The sequence below is a fragment of the Ceratosolen solmsi genome, unplaced genomic scaffold (assembly GCF_000503995.2).
Source record: "Ceratosolen solmsi marchali unplaced genomic scaffold, CerSol_1.0 scaffold31, whole genome shotgun sequence".
Classification (NCBI taxonomy): Eukaryota; Metazoa; Arthropoda; class Insecta; order Hymenoptera; family Agaonidae; genus Ceratosolen; species Ceratosolen solmsi.
This window is the reverse complement of record NW_011948432.1, coordinates 4,492,924-4,507,699: the sequence shown is the minus strand read 5'-3', so window position 1 is coordinate 4,507,699 and position 14,776 is coordinate 4,492,924. Positions and strand designations below refer to the sequence as shown.

At 33.7% G+C, this 14,776-nt stretch overlaps 4 protein-coding genes across 6 annotated transcripts in view; 3 read left to right on the top strand and 1 right to left on the bottom strand.

Annotated features, from left to right (window-relative positions):
- Positions 1 to 2,044, top strand: part of LOC105364414 (V-type proton ATPase catalytic subunit A isoform 2-like) — an 18,852-nt gene extending 16,808 nt beyond the window's left edge. Inside the window, 2 exon segments of the mRNA XM_011502327.1 lie at positions 634 to 1,112; positions 1,611 to 2,044. Coding sequence (XP_011500629.1) covers positions 634 to 1,112; positions 1,611 to 2,044 — 913 coding nt within the window.
- A 1,499-nt stretch (positions 2,045 to 3,543) lies between these two features.
- LysRS (Lysyl-tRNA synthetase) lies at positions 3,544 to 7,786 on the top strand. Of its 2 annotated transcripts, none has more exons than XM_011502248.1 (8): positions 3,544 to 3,841; positions 4,979 to 5,120; positions 5,193 to 5,642; positions 5,920 to 6,165; positions 6,505 to 6,927; positions 7,136 to 7,329; positions 7,410 to 7,572; positions 7,660 to 7,786. In XM_011502248.1, the coding sequence occupies exons 1-8, from the start codon at positions 3,807 to 3,809 to the stop codon at positions 7,744 to 7,746; spliced, it is 1,740 nt and encodes a 579-aa protein (XP_011500550.1). In that variant the 5' UTR covers positions 3,544 to 3,806; the 3' UTR covers positions 7,747 to 7,786. The 2 variants fall into 2 exon arrangements, with proteins under 2 accessions (XP_011500550.1, XP_011500549.1); XM_011502247.1 differs by lacking the exon at positions 3,544 to 3,841 and adding an exon at positions 3,945 to 4,129.
- A 369-nt stretch (positions 7,787 to 8,155) lies between these two features.
- Positions 8,156 to 10,672, bottom strand: LOC105364346 (OTU domain-containing protein 6B). Its single transcript, XM_011502246.1, has 5 exons — positions 10,522 to 10,672; positions 9,287 to 9,417; positions 8,793 to 9,222; positions 8,500 to 8,719; positions 8,156 to 8,344 (listed from the first exon to the last, which is right to left on the bottom strand). Exons 2-5 carry the CDS (start codon positions 9,366 to 9,368, stop codon positions 8,156 to 8,158), a joined length of 921 nt encoding a protein of 306 aa, XP_011500548.1. The 5' UTR covers positions 9,369 to 9,417; positions 10,522 to 10,672.
- A 19-nt stretch (positions 10,673 to 10,691) lies between these two features.
- On the top strand, positions 10,692 to 14,722 carry LOC105364345 (UPF0586 protein C9orf41). 2 transcript variants are annotated; one of them, XM_011502245.1, is made up of 7 exons: positions 10,692 to 10,841; positions 12,155 to 12,362; positions 12,909 to 13,066; positions 13,197 to 13,337; positions 13,783 to 13,945; positions 14,077 to 14,310; positions 14,390 to 14,722. In XM_011502245.1, the coding sequence occupies exons 1-7, from the start codon at positions 10,735 to 10,737 to the stop codon at positions 14,567 to 14,569; spliced, it is 1,191 nt and encodes a 396-aa protein (XP_011500547.1). In that variant the 5' UTR covers positions 10,692 to 10,734; the 3' UTR covers positions 14,570 to 14,722. The 2 variants fall into 2 exon arrangements, with proteins under 2 accessions (XP_011500547.1, XP_011500546.1); XM_011502244.1 differs by having other exon boundaries at positions 12,155 to 12,380.
- Positions 14,723 to 14,776: the final 54 nt, after the last annotated feature.

Genomic DNA, 14,776 nt, shown 5'->3' with positions numbered 1-14,776 from the left:
CCCTCTCCCCCTCTCCCCACCCCAAGAAACCATAGTCACCTCATCATCTCGAGCCTTCGCCAACGCAATGTAGCACCACCACCACCCACCATCGAGTCTCGATTATTTGCAGCAGATTATCCGCAATCCCTCCGCGACTATCCCGTGTCTGTCATAATCGACCCTCGCGCAACTGGCGATACCCGCCCCAACAGCTCGACGGTGTGTATCGCGATGCATGACCTCGCGTCGTAGGCACGTCCTCGACGCCCCGGTCGTCGCCCGTGACACACGCAACCAATTGGAAGAATGATCAGTCGGTAAAAATAAGCACCGCCAACGACCACAGGAGCCCGACCCAACCGCAAATCGGCTCTGCCTCTTAAAGCGAAGAGTCTTGCATAGCGATACACGCCCGTGACGACGGCCCGTCCTGGAGTCCCCGCAGCTCCACAAAGGCTCCGGGACGTCCGGCGGAGGGAAGAACAAATAAATAATAATGAGATACAAAAAATAAAATAAAATAAAATAAAATAAAATAAAATAAAATAAAATAAATGAATAAATGATCAAACAAACGAATGACAAAGTACGATGTACGATAATGAACGGCACAGTTAAAGAGAATATTGTGTACTCGTGTGAACGGGACAGTGAGTCGATAATGCAGAGGACGACACTGATAGCGAACACGTCGAACATGCCGGTGGCTGCGCGCGAGGCTTCCGTCTACACGGGCATCACTATCGCGGAGTACTTCCGCGACCAAGGCTACCACGTCGCCCTCTTGGCGGACTCGACGTCGCGCTGGGCGGAGGCTCTGCGGGAGATCAGCAGCCGCCTCGGTGAGCTGCCCGCGGACTCCGGCTACCCGGCCTATCTCTCCACGCGGCTGGCCTCCTTCTACGAGCGGGGCGGTCGATTCCGGTGCATCGGCAATCCGAACCGCGACGGCTCTGTGACCATCATCGGGGTGATATCACCGCCAGCGGGCGACTTGTCCGAGCCCCTCACCACCGCTACTCAATCCCTCACCCAGACGTTCTGGGCCCTCGACAAGAGGCTCGCCGAGAGGAAACACTTCCCATCTATCGACTGCCTCACCAGTTACACCGAATCCATCGGACACTTAAGTTATTTTCCTTGTTGTGTAATAAAGTAACTCCGAGGCACTGGCGCGCACACGTACTTCCGAGCTCGATGACGGCTGCTGATCGTCGATCGCTCCTCTTTCTCCGTTTCTGAAAGATCGGCGATCGGCACGACCGACCCGACTCTTCAAGACAGTTGCCATTGACATTTTTAACTCGAATTTAATTCCAAAATTTGCGATATAAATTGCGTATAGAAATTAGGCCGTGGAAGTTTCCGTTGCTTTGGGTCGATGAGCCTTTGCCACGCCGACACGAGAAAAGAAGGGTGCGCGAGCAATAATCGTGCTTATGGCCAAAAGTACTTTCTCCATCTGAACTTGAAAATGTCGAATTAATAAAATAATGGCCTCTTTGTCGATTATATCGATTCTTGATAATATGAATATTACATCGACTATTGTCTCGGAAGTAATGTCGCACGTGCCAGAGTGACCGAGTCAGCTAGAGCTAAGCGAGTGTCTTTCATTATGCACGCAGCGCCCTATTACGAATCCAAGTTCCCACGATTCATGGAGTACCGGAAGAAGGCGCTGAACGTGCTGCAGAAGGAGAACGATGTGAAGCAGCTGATGCTACTGACCGGGCACGAGTCGCTGTCCGACATGGAGAAACTCACTCTCGACGTGGCGAATATCCTCACCGATGACTTCCTTCATCAGAACAGCTACTCGGACTACGATCGCTGCTGCCCTTTGAACAAGACCTTCGGCATGCTCCGGAACATCGTCACCTTCTACGAGCTCGCAGTCAAGGCCATGGAGAAGTCCGAGCAGTTTAGGGGCGGGATTCAAACGAGGGTCAAGGATATTGAGCAGCGCCTTAGCCTAATGAAATTTTTGAACGACGGCTGCACGAATCAAGAGCTCAATGCGCTTCTAATTGACACGCAGCGATTATTCGAGGATATTTGAGCCTCGATCCTGATTTTATGAGGCCACTTGCTTGTGTTCCCGGCGCTTTTTCAAGCTGAAAAATTAACGTTCGCCGCAAGCGTTTTTCTCACCCTTCGTCCCACCCGCTTACTCTATCGCTGCCCTCCCCCCGCTCTCGTTCACTCTCTCACTCTCTCTCTCTCGCTCTCTCTATCGCTCTCTCTCTCTATCGCTCTCTCTCTCCTCTCTCGCTCTCGTCGCTCTCGTCGCTCAACTCTGTCCCCATCTTCTCCCCTCAACCCCCATCGCAATCCCTTCCACTCCCTATACCCCCATCCCATATCTTTCTTATCTATTTATTTATCAACTTTTCTCATCTCATGATACATTTATTTCTCCTCGAGCGTTCTAAATGATTCGAAGCTTGAGAGTGCTTACATGCCCAAAGCTGCTATAGTCTTATTTTTGTACATGAAAGTATCTACCAATGTAAAAAAATATCATTGATTTAATATTGAATAAATAATAATTATGCAATGCATTTCATTTTTTCTCACCTATTCAAATTTATATGTATAGAAAGTTACAGTAACTGTGAATTCACCTGTGCTCAGACATTATTCTTTATATCATTGCAGATATTAAAGCAGCCAATCAGATATCGACTCAGCATATTACGGTCCATGCCAAGGAAGGTATCAATTTTTTGAAGGCTCGTCAAGAATTTTGGCGACAACAGCAAATAAGACGGCAACATCAATCCCATAAAAAATAATCCCCTTCGTTATATTTATATCGCGTCTTAATTAAGCAAAAAGAAGACATGTATATATTAATTGTTTCATCTTAATTCACTTAGCTTTATAAGCCTTAATTAACAGCACTAATAATCATTTTCATATGATAATGTAAGCATTATATATTGCCAATAATTAGTACGTGTCGATAATTTTATTATATATAATAATTAAATGTATATATTTCATATTGAATACGATTGCTTTCAACGCATCTTACAGATAAATTTTAAATAAATAAACAAAATTTATTTACATTTTACGTATTTATATGTGCAGCAGCGCCTAGTATGAACATCTAAAAATATATTGTTGCTTCCTTTTGTCTTGGGAATTTTTTTTTTTTTCTTTGTTTTTTCTTTGTTTTTTTTTTGTAAAATATTTTAAAATTAATATAAATGATTTGGATAATAATATCAATGTAAATAATAATTATCAAATTGGCTCGATTTAAAATGAGCTTTTAATTAAAATACCTCGTACCTCCGATTGCTTATTAAAATTTAATTTTAGTTTAAGCTCATAATTTTATAATGCTCGCAATTAGATTTCCCATTAATCTTGCAATTGTATATTTAATCGTATGCATACACACGTGCGTATACACACACGCGCAGAGAGAGAGAGAGAGAGAGAGAGAGAGAGAGAGAGAGAGAGAGAGTGTCAGAGTCGGTTTTTTAATTAGATTGTTGGGAAAAAGTAGATTGGACTAAATAAATTTCAAAGTATTTGAAAAACGCGCCGGCGGCAATGGATTCTAACGTTATTGGTGTGTGTCGTCCGATTAAAATAATGAAAATTGAGAATTGCCAACGTGTAAAATGAGCAAAAAATGTAAAAAATCCGAAGGAGGTAGAGACCGCGGTTGTGGCCACGAGGACAAAGTAATTTTTAGTACATATCAGTGTATTGCTTATTGCTATTATATTTAGCGATTATTATCCTTTGGATAATCGATTTGATCGGTTATTCGTTAGTGTTTGGAAGATAAAAGAAGAGGCGCAATGGACGAGGTGTCGGGGATAAAATTATCGAAGAAGTGAGTAAACAATTTATGCACGAAAAGATAACCTATCGAGAACCAGCAGAGTCTTCTTTCGTAGTTTCGTGTGTTCATTAGCGCTTCCGCTTTATCATTATAGTGATTGGAGTCTGGAGAATTTTAATTATATCGATCGTAAATACGCATAGGCAAGATGTTAGGTAGAGTTGGGAGAGTCTCATTGAAATATCTAAGAAGTTGCAATGACTTGATGTCGGCAAGATTAATGATATACGAAACACACTTCATCTTGCGTCATATTTCCATCCACCGGTTTTTAAAAAAGTGCGTAACATTTTCTTTATTGTTTTACTCACTTGTATTACTCTATGCGATTAAAATATGTGGGGATGTTTCGTGAGAGCAAACGAGCGATTGTGATTTGAGAGTTTTGAAAAATTAATGAAACGAAAGAAAAAAAGGGTGAAAATTCGTTTTCTCTAAGAATTGATAGCTAGTGCGCTTAGTCTTTTATCGAATTTATTTTTAAACAACATAGACACTTTCGATTCATGATCCCTCGCACATACACATTATTATTATTGTTGTTGTTGTTGTTGTTGTTGTTGTTGTTGTTGTTGTTGTTGTTGTTGTTGTTGTTGTTACTATTATTATCGATGTCTTTTTACTTGATGCGTGGATTTTCCATTTTAAGTCAGATGTAAGTACGCTTTTTCAGCAATTCGAACGACCAGTCTATGAAAATAATCTATAGAAATTTATAAGATGTAACGAGCAAATTATTTGATTAAATATTACAGATATCGTTTTTTTTTTTTTTTTTTTTTTCATTTTATTGGAAAACATTTATTGAGCATACTATTTCCTTAGTTTTAAGTTTTATTTTTTCATAAATTAGTTTGGTCGTGTAAAATTAATTTATGTAGAGAATATTTGTACAAAATTTATTAATATATTTTGTATTTTTTGATAGAAAATTAATAATACGCTTACCAAAGGAATCGAATACAAATATTTTTATTAGAGTTAGTTGTATATTATGCATGCTGCTTTAATTTATAATATCGATAAAAGAAATTTTGAATGAGAATGAACTTTATTGATTTATGCATAAATAGAGAATAATTAATAGATGAAGAAATTAACTTTTGATCCATAAATAATTATTTTTAGTGAATTGAAGAGGCAACTTAAAGCAAGTCAAAAGTTAAAATTAAACGAACAAAAACAGACTATGAAGCAAGAGACTGCCGAGAAAGTAAAAAAGTCTGAAAATTCTGATCAAATAATATCAGAAGAGAACATAAATCCAAATGTGGGCAAAAGTTTTAAATACCAAGTTTATAATATTCCCTGCTTCGCATTTCAATTTATGTAACTTTTTCAGGAATATTTTAAACTTAGAGGCCAAGCTGTTCAAAAACTTAAGACTACCGACGAACATCCGTATCCTCATAAATTCAATGTATCAATATCGCTCAAAAATTTTATTAAAAAATATAGCGACACTCTCAAAGATGATGAAATGATAACACAAAACATTTATAATATCGCTGGCAGAGTGTATTCCATTAGACGTTCTGGTAATAAATTAATTTTTTATGATCTTCGGGCCGAAGGAGTTAAGGTTCAAGTAATGGCTAATGCAAAGCACTACTGCGATGAAGAAACGTATTTTCGTCACACTAATAAAATTGGTCGAGGTGATATTATTGGCGTTACTGGTTTTCCTTGTAAAACTAAAAAAGGAGAGTTCTCAATTCTGCCAAACTATATTAAATTACTGAGTCCGTGCTTGCATATGCTTCCACATTTACACTATGGCTTAAAGGATAAGGTAATACGCATATTCGTTTCATTACGAATGTAAATTATTGTTAAAGTATTATATAAATTACTAATAATTAGAAAAGAATATAATATAAATCGCATGGAAATAATCCATTTTACCTATTTTTTTCATTTTAATTTTGTAAATTTATGCGAGTCGGTGTTATTATATTTCCACGTCCTAAAAATGAAAATTTAACAAACATCTCGTTCACTTTCGTTCGAGATAAATTGCTTTTAATTAACAGTTTATTGTAATTAAATAGCTTTTAATTGTATTGCAGGAAACTAGATATCGGAAACGGTATTTAGATTTAATAATTAACGAGAAAATAAGAGAAAAGTTTTATACTCGCTCTAAGATCATTTCTTATATTCGTAAATTTCTCGATCAACTAGGCTTCTTGGAAATCGAGACTCCAATGATGAATATGATTGCTGGAGGTGCAATTGCAAAACCGTTTATTACACATCATAATGAACTTAATATGGACTTATACATGCGTATTGCGCCAGAACTTTATCATAAGGTAAGCGGATAATATTATTTTATAATTTGTCGTAATTACTGTCTGTAATTATTGAGAGAAATTCCATTGTTTTATATTTAATTCTCTTTAACCGTGCGAACATTTCTTGTTAGGAAATTAAAAATTTTACGAATGTGAAAAATAACGAGTAAATAAGACATGAGTTATAAAAATTTTTTTTTTTTTACATTATAACCATAGTACATGCAATTAATAATAATATTTTGTCGTTACTCAAAGTAAATAATCATCAAACATCAATTGTAAGACGATAAAATACAAATGCTTATATTTGCAACCTGTATTTTTTAGTTTTCGAATTTACTTGATTCTATGTAGATGTTGGTAGTTGGTGGTATCGATAGAGTATATGAAATTGGAAGGCAATTTAGAAACGAAGGTATCGACCTCACGCACAATCCTGAATTTACCACTTGCGAATTTTATATGGCCTATGCAGATTACAATGACCTCATGTCTATCACGGAAGAAATGATTTCAGGTATGATTAAAACAATACATGGTTCTTACAAAATCAAATATCATCCGGATGGTGAGGATGGCGAAGAGGTGGAGATTGATTTTACTCCTCCCTTCAAGCGCGTTCTTATGGTTAAGACGTTAGAAGAAGTATTGAAGGTCAAGTTTCCTGCGCCTTCGGAGTTTAGCACATCTGAATCTAATAAATTCTTCAACGATCTTTGTGCGAAACATGAAATTGAATGCTCGCCACCGAGAACCACAGCCAGATTGTTAGATAAGGTAGATCAATTTGAAAATTTTCAATTTTAAATCGAATGCGAAATGTCGTGTATAAATATAAGCCACAGAGTAGTGGCTGTAAAATCTATTTGCAAATATATTTCCAAAATATATTTTTTATTTTTTTATTGGAATCGTTTAATAATTTTACAAATTCATAAGATAAAGTAATTGATTGAAAATATGTTTGTGTTGCATTGTTGTGTAGCTTGTTGGTGAATTTATAGAAGAGAAATGCACTAATCCGACGTTTATTATGGATCATCCACAAATAATGTCTCCGCTTGCCAAATGGCATCGGTCTGAGGACGGCTTAACCGAACGATTCGAACTGTTTGTCATGAAGAAAGAAATTTGTAATGCCTACACTGAATTAAACGATCCCTTCGTCCAAAGAGAGAGGTAATCAATTTCACAATTCATCATTTTCATAAGCATTTTGTGGACAAAAATTACGTCTAAAATCCGTTAAATGTAAAAAGGTTTGAACAACAAGCTAAGGATAAGGCAGCTGGGGACGACGAAGCACAATTAGTTGACGAGAACTTTTGCAATGCTCTTGAATATGGTCTGCCTCCTACCGCCGGTTGGGGTATTGGAATTGATCGGTTAACAATGTTTCTTACGGACTCCAATAATATTAAGGTAGGAATTGCTACATTTTGCTACATTGCTAAAACATTTTTAATGTACATTTTTTCCTGTGAAATTGCTGAAATACACTTATTTTAGGAGGTACTGTTCTTCCCTGCTATGAAACCAGATGAACAACAGAATAAAGTAGAGACTGAAGAAAATCCCAATAACTCAACAAAATAATCCTTAAAAAGAAGATAATTGTTAATAAATAATAATAAAAATAATTTTTTTTAAATATTATTTTAAATTATTTTAATGAGTCAATCTAATCAGCGATCTTTTTAATTTGTATATTTTATCACAGATTTATTGTGTTTTTAATCCATACATGTGACGACAAGTTAGAATAAGTTTTCTACTAAAATTACAAATAGTACAAGAACAAGATCGATATATTTATAACAGAATGATGTAGAAATAAATAATTGTAATTAATTTTTTAATAATTTTCTTTCAAACTCTTGTACATTAGCCAACATTTAATTAGCATAATTACATGTTCCAATAGTTATCGATATTGCTAAACAATATTTTAAAGTATGCTAGGAATAATTTATCTTGAGCAATTACAATTTGGCAATCTAATCAATCAGCTGTCTTCCGGCTGTTTAACATATTTCGTTACTGAATTGTAGTGCGCTCCTAATTGATACATGTGACGATGATAAGTTAAGATGAGCTTTCTCGTTGGGGCATGTTCGTTTCCAACTATATAGGTAACACCGCTGGCTTGAATTACTTCGATGGGGCATTTAAGAACGTGAGATAATACCTGCAACTGTGTTTAAAAATTTTTTAGTATTACGAATATGAAAATAAAGTCGGCATATAAAGATTAATTTAATCAATTTGTCTCTTGTCCGGTGTTAATAATAATCTTTCTATAATTTATGGAGTGCCATTGCTTCCAATGTAAATAAAAAATGTACGTACTTCAATAGCTCCACCCCAAGCATTCGTTTGAGCAACATCGTCGCAATATTTTTCATATTGTTCGATGGACAAAAGCTCATCCGAATCTGGATTAGTAATAAATGGTAAAAAATTGTCTGCATTCGCTCTTAAATGCGTGGCAGTTTTTTCCCTAAGGTCGTTACAATTTAACGTCGAATTTTCGATTCCATTCAATTGATGCGCAATGGCATTATAAAGACTGAAATAGTAATAAAATACAGATATATACTACACGCCGAAATATAAGCTTTAAATTATAAATAATCATGTACCAGTGTCCATCGCTTGGTATTTCATGTATCATTAAATTTCGTTTTACAAGGATATTTCTAATCGCTTCTATTTCAACATTACGCTTTCCATGAATATTTATAACTTCTTGTTCAATTATTCTTTGGTTTCTTTCTTTTTCAGCAATTTCTTTCTTTTCCCTTCGTTTTTGGGCTTTAGAAACTCTACCACTCGATTTACATTCTTCTCGACTATTTTTCATATGTACATAATCACTATTTTCTCTAGCTAATAAATTATCAATCTCTACTTCAGATTTTTCAGTACTCATTTTCGATAATTTAAGACAAGCAATTTCTTCATCTTGTTTTCTATCCAAATCACTTTCTAATTTCAATATTTCTTCAGTGATGTCTCTCTTCTTCTTTTTGTCACCTTTACAAATGGTCTTCTTCAAGACTTGAATTTTGGCTAAAATAAAAGATGACAATATGTGTTAACAATCGACATAATTGGCCTACAAAAAGCACTTTACCTTGTAATTCTTTACGTTCTTTTTTATGCGCAATAATTAATTTTTGTTCTTCCGATAATACTTGGTCAGTGTCGTCGGTCATTTTATTATATTCGTATTATTAACTGTATTTTGAAATACCACTTTCTATACTAATGCAAAAAAAAAAAAAAATATATAAATAAAAAATAATAAATAAAAATCATGGAGGTTATGAAAGTAAATACACGGGCGCATGCTTGCATAATAAATAGTCTACACGTGATTAAATTGGCCATGCGTAAATGGGAAATTTTTTGCATGAAATATGTTGGAAAAAAATAATTAATGGGAAAGTCAATCGTAGGGTAGTAATTAAAAGTAAAATGAAAAGGAAATTTTATACTATCAAGTGCCATTCGATTATTAGCGTAAGGATGAAAATATAACAAATTTGCAATTACAAATCATTGTATTAATTTGTTATGAAATGCAGTATCGTTTGTTAATATTATAATATTAAAATAATACCTATGATTTTACGAATGTTTTTAATGACTTAATATGCACACATTTTTCCAATACAACAACATTAGAAGATTATCCGATGAATAAGAGAAAGATAAAGCTGATTTGAATTAACGATATGATAATCGTAACGGCGTAAGAAAAAACAACTCGAATAAAAGAAATGTTTTCATAATGATTGTTTCATATATTTATAAGTAAAGCCGAAGACACTTGCACGGGTAACAATATATCCCAATCAAATTAAATTCTTCATATAAAATGAATTTCAAATTATTCATAGTGTCGAATAACGAGTACTGAATAAGAGAGATTCATTTATGAAAGTAATGTCGAGGACGCGACACGGTCCTATTAAAGAAACGAGCAAATTAACAAACGCTTATTACAGGACGGTACTATTCTTTCTTAAATTATGGACGAACATAATAATCGCCAGATCCCGAATATTAAAATAATCTTCGAGTTCGATCAAGGAATCGTATTAGCCACCTCTATCTCGCTCCCACGCAGGCGGGAAAATACTAGAAGCGCGCGCGCGCGCCGCGAGTCGCGGCAGCAAGGAGAAAAGGAAAAGAAAAACAATAAACGAGCAAGACGGAGAAGGAATCTGCGCGCGCGAGGAAACAACGATACACATTGTTCTCTTCTTAAGGAGAGGAGAGAAAAAGCCGCTGCTTGGACGTCGCGCTCGCTCCAATCGAGGAAAATAATATAATTAACCGAGCGTAGAAGCCAAGTACTATTGCGTTTATGCTTTCCAATACGTGTTTCGCGAAATCGTAGCACCGAGGGAGAAGTTTATCCTGCAATTACGACTAACAAAACGAAAACGACGAGCTGACGAAGTCATCGCGAAACGGAAAACACAACTCGGAATTAACTCATCCACTCTCGGGCGCGCGCATGCCTATGTGGGGGTAACATATCTATGCGGACAAAGGCCTGAGGCATAATCGAAAATGGAAGTCGCGCCGAATGCATACCCAAAAAAGATGAACAGCACGTACGAGGACGAGGAAGAGAAGAAGCATTTTCAACGTATCGTTTCGGCCTTCAAATACTACAAGTAAGTCCATTAGCGATTGCATTGTACATGTTGAAATTAGCCCTGTACCTTGTATTTCCCTACATCACCTCTTTAACCGCTTATTTTGACCCTGGTTTCTCGCAACCACACTGTGCAAAAAAAAAATATTCCACGTGCCGGTTATGGTCATGTAAAAAGCTCTTTACATCACGATCATTCCGTCGTAATTCTTTGCGATGCCAAAGAGACCCTGGGGTTAAGAAAACCGGCCGGTGTTTCAATTTTTTTTTTTTTTTTTTTTTTTTTTTTTTTTTTTTTTTTTTTTTTTTTTTTTTTTTTTTTTTTTTTTTTTTTTTTTTTTTTTTTTTTTTTTTTTTTTACCAAAGCCAAACAGAATTTAATGATTTATATTCTGTGCCTAGATATTATCGATCAAAACCATTGTTATTTTACCTATTTGAAATATTCTTGAGCCATATTAGTTAATGTTGTACGATATATATTATACGAGATATTCCTGTTATAGTAATTAACCGCTGTTATTAAATTTTTTACAAAAAAAAAAAAAGAAAAAAAAAAAATGAAGATTCACAACATTGATATAAAATTTTTCAAATATTTCAGCTACCAATTTTTACAATTAATTACAATAAAATATTCGATTTAAGCACATTAATACAACGTAAAAATTGTTTAATGAACTAAAAAATCGAATTTAAACATTTTTGGCATATCGATACTTTTATAAGTTTTAGTGTATAATTTAAAAAAAAATTTGATACTCATATTTTCATTCAATGCATAATTGGAATGCTCGATAATTGTTATTTCACATACAGGCAAACATGCACAAAATTTGATATTTTAATTATATTAATTATTTATTTTTACTCTGCTATATTACATTTAATCTTTTAAAGTGTAAGACTATAAATTAATTATAAATTATTAATTTTGTAACTTAATTATCAAGTTTATGACTAAATATGATATAAGAGTTAATTGGTTAAATACTTTTTATACATGTCTCTAAGTTTTATCTTGTTTACACCAACAAATAACAGATGCATTATGTTATCGAGTTTTGATATATTAATAGACTAGCTTCGGAATGTCATTATGTCAAAGTGTCATGTTAGACAGCCGAGGAGTAATATATTTCAACGATAACAGCAATAAGTTTGATTGTATTTAAGCTGACAATTCACAATTTTTACCATTTTAATTTGTTATATATGAAAGCTATCAATATAGAAAGGTCATGTAATCATGGCTTAGGTAACAATAATATAATTGCTATATATATATATATATATATATATATATATATATATTATTTTTTTTTTTCATAGGCCTCACTCATTGCAACGAGTAAAGAAAACCGAGCGATATCTACTTTCACTTCCACCACACCATCAGAAATTATTGACCAAGTATAGGGAACACTTGGTCGATGTTAAAAGATGTATCGAAAATAACGACGAAATAATTAAACTCATCATAAAAGACGTGACACACATTTTTGAAAATGTTAGTCCAACCAGTTCGTCAACCGACAGTGTAAGACCAGTTTCTATGGTGTGTAGCATGTGTTACTTTTATTCGTTGTATTATTAAGCAATGCCAGCAGTATCTGTAACAATTTTATATGCTTATTGTATGATCTTTTGTATATAGTATTGTTTGAATGTAGTATAAAGTTTTGTTTCGCTCTACAAAGTTTGTCATTAATAAGTAAAATTATTTAATAATATATTCATTGTTAATATTTATTAATTGTTAATTGTTGTCAATATATATTCATTGTTAATATTATTATATTCATCGTTAATTAATATATTCATTGATGGATGCATATACGTTCCTATTTTAAATTATTTTAAAGGGAAATATGAGAAATATATGTTCATAGAGAATAATTTTATGCAATTACATTTAAAATAAGAAGACAAATCAATTATAATTTTTCGTTAAATGATTTTGAAAGAGTACTATGGATATTTAATGATATTTATGCTGCATGGTTCTGTAATAGTGTAATAATAATCATATTGTGTGTTGCCAATACGTTTGTAAATTTATTAAGAAAGTAAAATATATATTTAGACTCTTAGTCATCGTCCAATAATGGCGGATCAGGAAAAGGTTCAAGCTACAATCAAGCAGTTAGTACGCGACTGGAGCACAGAAGGCACGGAAGAAAGGAGAACTTGCTATCAACCGATCATCGATGAAATCATAAGCAAATTCCCTTTGGAGCACTGGTACGAATAATTTATAATATTCTCATCGCTCGGGTGTCCAATTCCATACTTTATTCACCTTCACGTCTTCTGTCATAAAATGATAGATAAACAGTTCAGAAAGAAAATGGAATGATAGGTAAATTTCCAGTACGCCAGCGGATATCCGAATTCTCGTACCTGGTGCAGGACTTGGGAGACTTGCTTACGAGATCGCAAGGAGGGGTTACACTTGTCAAGGAAATGAGTTTTCACTCTTCATGCTCTTTGCGTCCCATTTCGTATTAAATAAGTAAGTTAACATCCGTATGTTTTCAGTGTGTCGATATTTGCATTTGCATTGTTAACACTTAATAAAATAATATCATGTTGATGAACATGATATTAGTTTTTGTTTATTTAGAGAAATTTCACCTTTAATGCTTGGGGCTAGTGTAATGTTATAGTTTTATATTAAAGAATTGGCTGCGTAAATTAATATTAAATTTTCAGATTTTTACATCATTACTTAGATAAAGAAAACAAATTTATTGCTAAAATTAATAGCATTAAAATCATTATATAAACTATTAATTAAAGTTATTAGTGTTATATACTATGATGTAAATGTATCCATGCAATGTAATTGTTTTAATATAATATTTAAAATTTATGCACAATCACAAATAGTAACATTCTTACTTTAGATATTTTAACAGAAGTTCTTTTTGCCTATTTTATGTAAATTTAATTTTCAGATGTAGAAGCATAAATTCATTTAAAGTTCATCCATGGGTACATCAGTATATGAATAATTTGCAACCCGAACACCAAACGCAAGAGGTTTACTTTCCAGACGTAAATCCCAGTGACCTTCCAGAAAATGCACAATTTTCAATGGCAGCGGGTGATTTTCTCGAGGTATAAATCAATGTACATTAAAACATTGTTTCTTTTATTTTTAATTATTATTTATTAAAAAGTTATTGTTTAATTAAACACAATTGAATGATCTTACAAATTGATTATACATTAAAATTTTATATAAATAGGTTTATACAGAAGAAAATCATTGGGACTGTGTTGCTACATGTTTTTTTATTGATTGCGCAAATAATGTGGTACAATTTATAGAAACAATCTATAAAATACTAAAGCCTGGTGGGATATGGATCAATCTTGGTCCTCTTTTATATCATTTTAGTGATATGCCTATGGAAGAATCTATCGAGCCAAGTTACAGCGAAGTGCGTGACGTCATTCGAGGACTTGGTTTCCAAATAGAGGTATTCTATTCTACGAATGTATTCGTGTCATTTAATGTGACGTTAATTTTCATTCAATCGTTCTTATGTAATGTTTCAGAAAGAAGAAACGCACGTTAAAACGCGCTACGCCCAAAATGTTAACAGCATGCTTCAATATGAATATAATAGTGTTTATTTTGTTTGCCAAAAACCAAAAAGGCCTACAACTAGCACTGAACAACCAATGAGCCAATCCAACGGTTCAGAAACTAATGGATTACAAGAACAAGAAAATTAATAGTTCGTGATTTAATTGTGTTTCACTCATAAAGATGTTTGAAGGATTCATAATTTCAAGCCTTCAGCTTCTCAAAAGATGCATCATTTTCGGTATAACTTGTATAATTTTTAAAAATATCTTTCAATTTTCAAGTAACTTTATTATTTCCATTTCAAACTCATTTAATATAAAAAGCTTATATATATATATATAATACAAAATATT